Here is a 9,240-nt window from a genome sequence, read left to right as displayed (position 1 = left end):
AATGGGCGTGCTCCCCGGGCACCCATACTTCTCCCTCCTCCCGGCCATCCTCCCCACCTACCCCGCTGCAGTGCTCGCGGGTCGGCGGCGCTCCGGACTGGCCTGAGGAGGGGCGAGGATGGAGGGAGCAGCAGGAGCGGAGAGCGCTGGAAGGAGGGGGCGGCGCGCGTACTTCGTCCCACCGCCATCCGGGAGAGCCCGAGCCCGTGCGCGCGCGCACCTCGCTGAGGCTCCGGCGGCGGGAGGCGGGCGGAGCTGCGGGCGGCGCGGGCGGAGCGATCGGCGGGCGGAGCGAGGGGTGGGAGGGAGCTCGCGAGCCGGCAGGCGGGCGAGGAGCGTCTCCTCCAGCATCTGCCGTGGCCGCGTTTGCCCGGAGACTGACCGACGGACGGATCGTCTGGCGGACGGGCTTGGGAGCTCGCCTTGTGCTCGAGGTCAGCTCCAGCGAAGCTCGGGGCTTGCAGCACGCGCTTCCCCGCCCGCTCGCGGCCACCCCGGCTCCGGCGGCCTCGGCGCGCGAGGGGCTGGACGTGCGGGAGCCGCTCTCCGCAGGTCGGTCCTTGCGCTGCTCAGCCCCGACCGCTGCGCTGCGGCCCCCGAGCGGCGTCCCTGAGCCCCAGCTCCCCGCCGTGCTGCTCCGAGCAACGGTGCTCAGGGGCTCCAAACTCGGGCTGCCGGGGCAAGTGTCTTCATGAACCCAGAGGATGTCCGGGAAGCATTACAAGGGTCCTGAAGTCAGTTGTTGCATCAAATATTTCATATTTGGCTTCAATGTCATATTTTGGGTAAGTTGGAGCGCTTCTGGGATTTCGACTATCGTGGCCGATCGGTTCGCGACGATTTCCCCCACGTTGCTCTCTGCGTTTACTTTTCGCAGCCCCTCGGGCGCTTGCGGTAGCACGGAGAGGCATTTGCCTTCCGCCTTTTCAGCCTGCGCGTTGGAGAGATAAACATTTAATCCTTTCTAGGAACGCGAAGAGGTAAAAAGAAAAACCGAGCCGGAAAGGGGGCACCCAGGCCTTGGGGTGGCTTTTTAAGGGAGGAATAACGTGGATGCAGATGAAAGAAAGGGCTCGGCAGTTTGAGAGATGAGCAACCACTCGAATGAGATTTGCTCCGGGTGGGATATGGATGTTGGGCTGAGCGTGGTGTCATAACAGGGAAGGCTAATCGGGCAGACCCGACCCTGAGGTCCACCTTCTAACAAGGATCTGATTGGACGAGGGCTTGGCTCCGTGTTGCCGCGGCTGGTCTGTGCCATGTTCAGCGTGTATCTTCTTGCACCATCTCGGGCTTTGTGTAGGATGCAGATGCTGTGGTATACGGTTCTGTAATGTGCACGTAAATAACGCTTCCTGCACGCTCTTCCCCTTCGTCTGGAAAGCGCTCCTTTTGCGTAATGGACTGACCAGTGGGCGTGTGGGCTGGAGGGCTTTATTTCTCTCTCTGTATTATTGTCAGGATAAGAAGTCACCATCAACATATGTTTCAGTGTGTCCGTGCCTCACGTCCTCCTTTCTGAGGAGTGACATAGAGCGGGCCGTTTTGGGGAAACCTTGGAGAAATGCAGAGGAGAAGGTGTACGAGGCATGTTTTATGGGGCTACTGGGAGAGCAAATGCTTGAAGGAAAGATTCAGACCATGCTCTGCTGGCGCTACAATGTGCTGGGCACCTATTGTAATTAGGCTGGGATGCCTACTCTTTTGTTTTGTTTGAATTCTTTTCCTTGATCTCACAAACATGTTCAGCGACCAGACAAAGAGTTCACTAGGACAAGAGGAAGTGTTCAAAGACCGTGTTATTTTTCCTTTCCTTTCCATCCCATCCCATCCTTTTCCTTACTGGGCACTCCTCCTGTCCCCCCACTCTTCCCCCCATGGAAAGTAAAGATGGTGGCTGTCTGGGGTGGGGGCGGTTCTCCAAGTTGCTGTTCAGTGTAGGTTCAGTGTGAGATAAACAATAATCCAGTCGTGGGATCAATAATAATCCACAACAGTCTTAACACAGGGTGCATTTATTTTGATTCTCCTTTAATTTTGGCCATACGCTGTAAACATATACATCGATGAGAATAGTTGTCAATACAGCTCTTTATATTCTTGTTTTTTCTGCCACACATGTACTAGGCTATTTTTTTTTTTTTCTATTTTCTGTAGGAGTACCTTGCACAGCTCATGAATGTTTTGCAAAAGGAAATGGGAGGGATTGGAGACCACTTTCTGTGTCAGCATGTCATCTGGCCTCAGGACTGATGATGAAGGGGGAAACATGAATAAATATCAGATCTAGTCTTTCACAGGCCATTTTTGCCAGGGATTGGACATGATTCCTGTTAGCAGTCACCCCCCTCCCTGCAGTCAAACACTGCTACAAATATAGGAAGAAGAAATTATTTTCTTTCCTTGCTTCCTTTTTTTCAACCCTTGTTGGAAATGTTTAAAAGTCACATTTCTGGGTGAGGCATTTTGATTTTATCTGAACTTGAAACTTTCATAACTTTGAGAGTCAAGGACTACGGAATTGGGACTGGACCTTGTTGGCGTAGTGAGTCCAGGCCTCTTGATTCTACTTGAACACTTCCAAAAGTTGCACATTTCAGCAGCCAGGCAACAAAAAGTACCTAGGGGCTTTCTCTGCAGTTTCATATCAGGAGGTGGAAAAGAAATAAAGGGATTTGGGCCTATTTCCCTGACAGTTTGGTGTCATTTTATAGTGTACAGAGGCACATTGAGTATTTTCTGTGGATTAGGTTGTAGCAAAACCTCTGGAACTGTGGAGAGCTTCAAAGAATTGCAGAGTGCTTGCATAGAGAGTTGCAGAAGAGAGTCACGTCTTATCTCATTTCGAAGGTCTTCATCTCTTGGGGGAAGTTTTATGGGAAGCCTGAAAAGAGATGTAGGCTGTGGAACCAAACCAGCTGCCCCAGGCAGAATTGTTATGTAGACGCCTTTGTTACAAGGGCCCTTCTCTTACTCTGCTTTCTACACACCTTGTCCCTCCTTTCTGTGCCTAAAGCCTTCCACTCATATACACCCTCATACCTTTCCTGCTGTCTGCTTCAAAATTACCCCATATTGGAATCTCTGAGTTTTTAGTACCCTGGTCTCTAGAGTGATGATCAGCAGGAAGGTAGTCATGATACTTGATCCCAGTAACTCAGACTAAGATGTTACCGACTGAAGAACTGGGGTCAGGAATGGGCAGCCTGCTTCTGTAAATTTGTTACTGCTATTACAAATTCTGTAAATTTGTTTTTGCTACGTAACAAACAACCCCAAAGCTTAGTGGTTTAAAATAAAACTTTAGGGCTTCCCTGGTGGCGCAGTGGTTGAGAGTCTGCCTGCCAATGCAGGGGACACGGGTTCGAGCCCTGGTCTGGGAGGATCCCACATGCCGCGGAGCAACTGGGCCCGTGAGCCACAACTACTGAGCCTGCGCGTCTGGAGCTTGTGCTCTGCAACAAGAGAGGCCGCGACAGTGAGAGGCCCGCGCACCGCGATGAAGAGTGGCCCCTGCTCGCCACAACTAGAGAAAGCCCTCACACAGAAACGAAGACCCAACACAGCCAAAAATAAATAAATAATAAAATAAAATAAAATAAAACTTTATTCTATCTGACAGTTCTGTGATTTGACCAGGCTCATGTGGGTGATTTGCACTTGGAATGGCCCATGCAGTTGCAGTGAGATGTGGCTGGGCTGGAGTTAACTGAAGGCTCACTGGAGTGGGATGCCCAAGGGGGTACCAGCCAGATTTGTTGGCTAGAGCACCTAAACGTGGCCTCTTCCTGTCTCTGAGACTGGCGGAAGAAACTTCCAGCCAGTGAAGGCTACTCCCGGAACTGGCCCAGTGTCAGTTTCATCTATTCCACTGGTTTAAGCAGGAGTGGAGCCTGCTCAGTTTCAAAGTGCTGATGAAGGAAATTCCCTCTTTTGTCAGACAGGTGTCAGGGTCGTGTGGGTTGTGGCCATCTTTGGAAAATAGAGTCTTCTGCACTGAGCCTTAATTTCATTTATAAAGGAAAGATAACATTATCCAATAGAGTTGCAGATTCAAGGATGCAATCAGATAAGATATTACCCAGCACAGTGTCTCAGTATTTAACAAATGGTGAATATGGTCTGTGTCATTGTCTCCAGATTTTGTACTAGTTCCATCCTGGCTATAAAACTTCTAGAATACCTTAGCCTGCTCCTTTGGCATCATTACTACCAGGTAATGATGCTCCTCTTAATATCTACCAAGGAGATGAGGCGAATGGATTCCATAGATTGGATCATCACGTATTTGAAAACAGCACTATGGATCAGTGGAAGCCTTGAATGACTTGGGAGAACCAAGTCATTTTTCTCTTCTCTTTGCTGTACAAAGATTAGAAAGCCTTGGATCCTTGAGGCCAAATTTCTCTTTGATGTGCTTGCAAATATTACATTGTATCTTTAAGTGGAGGTTTATCCAGGTTTGATGGCAGAATGTTGCATCTCATCTGTTTCCACAGGGCTTAAATTCAGAGAGGAGAGAGATTTAGGGAACCTTGCCGGGGGCATAAGTATGAAGTCTTATCTTATGATTCATTATAAATTGTAAGATGTTCTGGAATGATGATACATCAGCAGTTTATAAGTCATAATTTTTGTTTTAATTTGCTAGACATCTGTTAGCTTCGATGGCAACCATATGGGAGTCTAAACTGCCTTTTGAATTACAAGGAGATGGTAGGAAGAAAGCTAAATATGGTTATGAAAGTGTCAAATGGGAAAAGTGTAAGAAGGGTGTATAGACCTAAGTGGGGAAAGTAATTGAATACTGACTTGCTTGCTCTGGCCTCTCACTCCTGGGTCAGTGAGAAAGCACTGAAGCATTCTCACTTGATGATATGCCTGGAAGATTGAAATAAAGCCAAGGGGAAAAGTTGGAAAACCAAATAATGTTTCACCCACCATAAAATTGCCGAGGTGAGCTCATTTAGATGGATTACTCTGTCTTACTTAATATGTCCAACAGTAATCGTTAGTCCCTGGCAAAAGGTGAAAGTAACCTGTATTTTAACAGAGCTTTATAAGTACGACGTCTTTCTTCTAAGCATCTCAAAGCATCTTCCAGGCATATTATGACATCTTTGTGACAGATGTAGAAATTGGAGAACAGAGACGTGGAGTGACGTTTGAAGAACATATCAGGGTTCACTTTTGGAGTGTTAAGTCTCTTTCAATAACTATAGCCCTAGCTTCTCATTTGAATCTTATTTTAGAAGATGCTTGTTATTCTAAACTAAAACATCAAGTAAGTCATTTACATCTGTTCATAATTGAAAAGTGATAAAGTTTTTGCATATGTCTCAACACCACCCGCAAGCACACAAAAGTTAGGATGAAAATGTTAAAGAGTATGATAGAATAATAAACTATTGTGTAGTCTACTGAAAATTCGTAAATGAAAAATGGAGTATTAAAGACTGTTATTAAAGTGTTATTAAAGTATTAAAGTGTTCTTGAGTCACATGCTTCTTTCTATGTGTAACACTGGTGCCTGTCTTAAAATTCTAACTACAGGCTGCTGAATCACCATCCTTCTCTAGAATATAAGGTCTCCAACTGCAGGGACTGTCTCTCAGTTATTTTCATAAGCTCAGTGTCTAGCATATTGTCGGAAACAGTAGATGTTTAATAAATTTTGTTGAATGAATGAATTACGAAATCATTGGCGAGTACATAGGCATCATCTCCTCTAACTTACTATTCAGTGAGGCATTTTCTCTCGAACATCCTGCCAGCCCTCCTTAGGATGGATCTGTTTGGGGACCACTTTAATCATTTGAGAGTTTCATCTTTCCTGCAAACTAGGTGTAGTTTTCCCTTGGAACTTCCATCTTCCTAATATACTGTTGTTGATTTTTAATTTTATTTGGAAACTGTCTCATACCTGCAGAGAAATTGCAAGTAGTACAATTTGTTTTTATCCTGAATCATCTGAGAAAAAGTTGCCAGCATGACGGCTATAACACCAATACTTCAGTGTATATGTTCTAGGATGTTCTCCCAGATAACCACAGTATAGCCATCATAGCCAGGAAATGACCACTGATACATTACCACCATCTAAATCTTAGATCTCATTCAAGTTTCCCGGTTGTTCCAATCATGTCTTCTAGAGCAAAGAAATTCAGTTCAGAAGACACGTTGTATTTAGTTGGATCTTTTTAGTCTCTTTCAGTCTTTCGCTGTCAGGTTCTTGACACTTTTGAAGATTTAAAACTAGTTATTTTGTAGAATGTCCCTCAGTTTGGGTTGGTCTGCCATTTTTTCATTCTTAGATTCAGGCTGTGCGTCTTTGGCAGGAGAATTACAGAAATGGTGCTGCGTTCCTCTCATTGCATCCATCAAGTGGCACTGATTTCTGTTTGTGTTTGTTCCATTAGTGATGATGGTCACTTGATTAAAGTGTTGTCTGCCAAATTTCTCCACCATAAAGTGACTCTTTTTCCTTTTGTAATTTACACATATTTTGTGGCAAGTTATTGTGAAATTATGTACTAAAAAGCCCATTCCTCATCAGAATTTTGATTGATTTGATCTCGTTTGTTCCAGTATGTTTTAATTAAACTGTTACTCTCGTTACTTACTTTGATGTTCCCATTAGTTCCAGGTTTGGCAGTCAGTGGCAGTCTTTTCATGCCCTTTAAACTCCCATCACTCTTTGAGCCCTTCTTTGCTTTCTGGCAGAACAACATGTTCCAAGCTCATCTTTTGTATCAGCCATTTCTCCAAGGAGCCCTGGTTCCTTTGCATAGAGAATGATATTTAGAAGCCAAGATCTGGTTGCTAAGTGTGCTCATTGCTTTGAGGCTATCACCACCCCTGGGGCCTCTCAGTGGACAGGACTATGGAATATGTGTATGTATATACACGTATGTACACATACACACGTTTACATCTGCATTGCTATATCCAGCTATATATTTTGAAAACCACGAGTTCACACTGGTATCTCAAATCCCTATCTGACACGACAGGGTTTATTTTAGGTTTTTCCTTTTCCATATTTATAACTCCCGTCTTTGACAGTAAGAATCCTAGCTCCGATTGTTCTTAACGATTTACTTATTTAATTAAATCTCCCCTTATGTAGGCAGTCTTCCACTGCTGCCCCTGCCCCTCACATGGTTGCCCTCCTTAACTGCTTTTGCTCCAGCATGCCGTGCCACAACCTCCTTCCCACCGTGGACACCTTTCTCTGATAACCCTGCTCTGGGCTTCCACGTCCCTCCCCAAACCTGTTCCTGGACAAAGGCTTACCTTCCCTTGTCCCCACTTTAGGGCTGAATATTTCAGGAAAGAGAAGGGGAAGGGCCTAGGTTACTCTTATGCATACAATATAAGACTTATCTCCCTGGGCATAGACCTTTGTTATTTAAAAACAGCCATGATGCCATTCCTAAACCCTCTGCTTTCCATCTTTAAAGGCTCTTGGTTTTTCCATGTCTTCTTCATATACTATTTCCAGATGGTTCTTTGCCCTGATTAAGGTACTCTGCCTGTGGTCCCATTTGGACACGCCTCCGTGAATGTAGCGACCAGAATGAAACACGTTTTTCACACACCATTCCTACCATCCAGAGAGTGGTGGGTTGTTATTCCCAAACTCCCCCTAAGTCTGTAGCCCAGGAGGCAAGAGCCTGGATTCATCTTTGAGTAAGTTACTCTCACACATTATTTTCTCAGTTGCTCATCTAAAATATGGCGAAAATAATTCCAATAGCTTGCAGAGTTATCCAGTATTAAATGGGATCATACATATGAAGGTGCTTTCTACAAGGTAAATCTCTCAGTACAAATAGTAGTTATTAACCCAGGCTAAACTGCATATGCTTTTCCCGGTAGCCAGAGAACATAGTTGGCTCAAGTTGTGTTTCTAGTGAAATGAAACCTTCATCTCTTTTTCAAGTGAACTTCTGTTAAACCCATCTCCCTAGACTAAGTGCGAGTCAGAAGCCCTAACCCTCCAGTTAATTATTTGAATTTAGATTTAGTACTACATATTTATTCCATTTAAATGTCTTATTCTGACCCGGTGGTTTTCAAACCATGCTACCAGCAGCACTAGGCTTCCTTGAGGTGTACCGGGGCCTGAGTGGGTTTCTGCCCTCTCTTTCTCCTGGAGAAGCTCAACCAGTAGGTTTGATATTTTGAGATATCGTGAAGGGTTTTGCTTGCAAAAAAGGGGTCTACTGCTTAAACAAACAATTGAAAACCACCATTCTAGCCTTCAGATAATTTTAAATCTTGAAGGTCAAGGCATGTTTAGAAAAAATTATTCCTCATATGGGTTTTTCTCCTATGGGTTTTTCTTCATGCATAGGACGTCCCTCTCCCTGATCAGGGGTGACTTCTGTAGGATTAGTTGATATTTCAGGTGCCTTTATAGGCACAGCAGCATAACCAGTGAATTGTTAGGAAATTTCAGTCTGATTCTGAGTCTGTAAGTCCGGGATGGGGCCCTGGACTGATTCTGTAGGTCCACCAGGGAATCTGATTCTGTAGGTCCAGGGAATCTTGATTCTGTAGGTCCAGGATGGGGCCCTGGACTTAGTGGGGATTTTTTTGGTTTTTTTGTTTTTAATCCCTGCAGGTGATTTTTGCCTTTTGGGAGGTCTGAGGTCTTCTGCCAACATTCAGTGGGTGTTCTGTAGGAGTTGTTCCACGTGTAGATGTATTTCTGATGTATCTGTGGGGAGGAAGGTGATCTCCGCGCCTTACTCTTCTGCCATCTTCCCCCTCTCCCCCGCTGCAGGTGATTTTGATGCCCAGCTGAGGTGGAGAAGCTCTAGCTCGTTTTTCTTAGCAAGATGTGGCATCTCTTGCCATTACTCTCTGGAGGGGGAGCTGGGAGTGGGTGGTATAGGGCTATGACCAAATGGTGACTGATTTCACCAGCACATGAAGCTAGTGTTCTTTGCTTATGAGAAAAAAATAATGTGGCCTATTTTATCCCTCATGGAATTGTTTTTATTAATCCAAAAATGCCAGTTTATTTTTAAACCTGAAAGCCCTAAAAACAAAATGAGAAAATCTCTGCTAAAGAGAACCTCTTGTGCTGCAATTAGTAGGCTAAAAATTAGCATCATATTGGGATAGGAGCTAGTTATTTATTCGACAGGAACATTGAAGAAATAGACATTTGTTCCTTTGCCCTTGCTGTCCTGCACACTTCAGCACAGTGGACTGGGTCTAACCACAGCT

The 9,240-nt window shown here is 45.2% G+C and overlaps 1 protein-coding gene across 1 annotated transcript in view; it reads left to right on the top strand.

Moving 5' to 3' along the window:
* Positions 1 to 557: 557 nt before the first annotated feature.
* Positions 558 to 9,240, top strand: part of TSPAN5 (tetraspanin 5) — a 175,729-nt gene continuing 167,046 nt past the window's right edge. The window contains exon 1 of the mRNA XM_060147593.1: positions 558 to 785. Within this exon, the coding sequence (XP_060003576.1) occupies positions 705 to 785 (81 nt within the window). The 5' untranslated portion in view covers positions 558 to 704. The remainder of the gene's footprint in view (positions 786 to 9,240) is intronic.

This window comes from Lagenorhynchus albirostris, chromosome 4 (assembly GCF_949774975.1).
Source record: "Lagenorhynchus albirostris chromosome 4, mLagAlb1.1, whole genome shotgun sequence".
NCBI lineage: Eukaryota > Metazoa > Chordata > Mammalia > Artiodactyla > Delphinidae > Lagenorhynchus > Lagenorhynchus albirostris.
The sequence above is the reverse complement of the archived record's forward strand: the minus strand, read 5'-3'. Positions and strand labels throughout refer to the sequence as shown.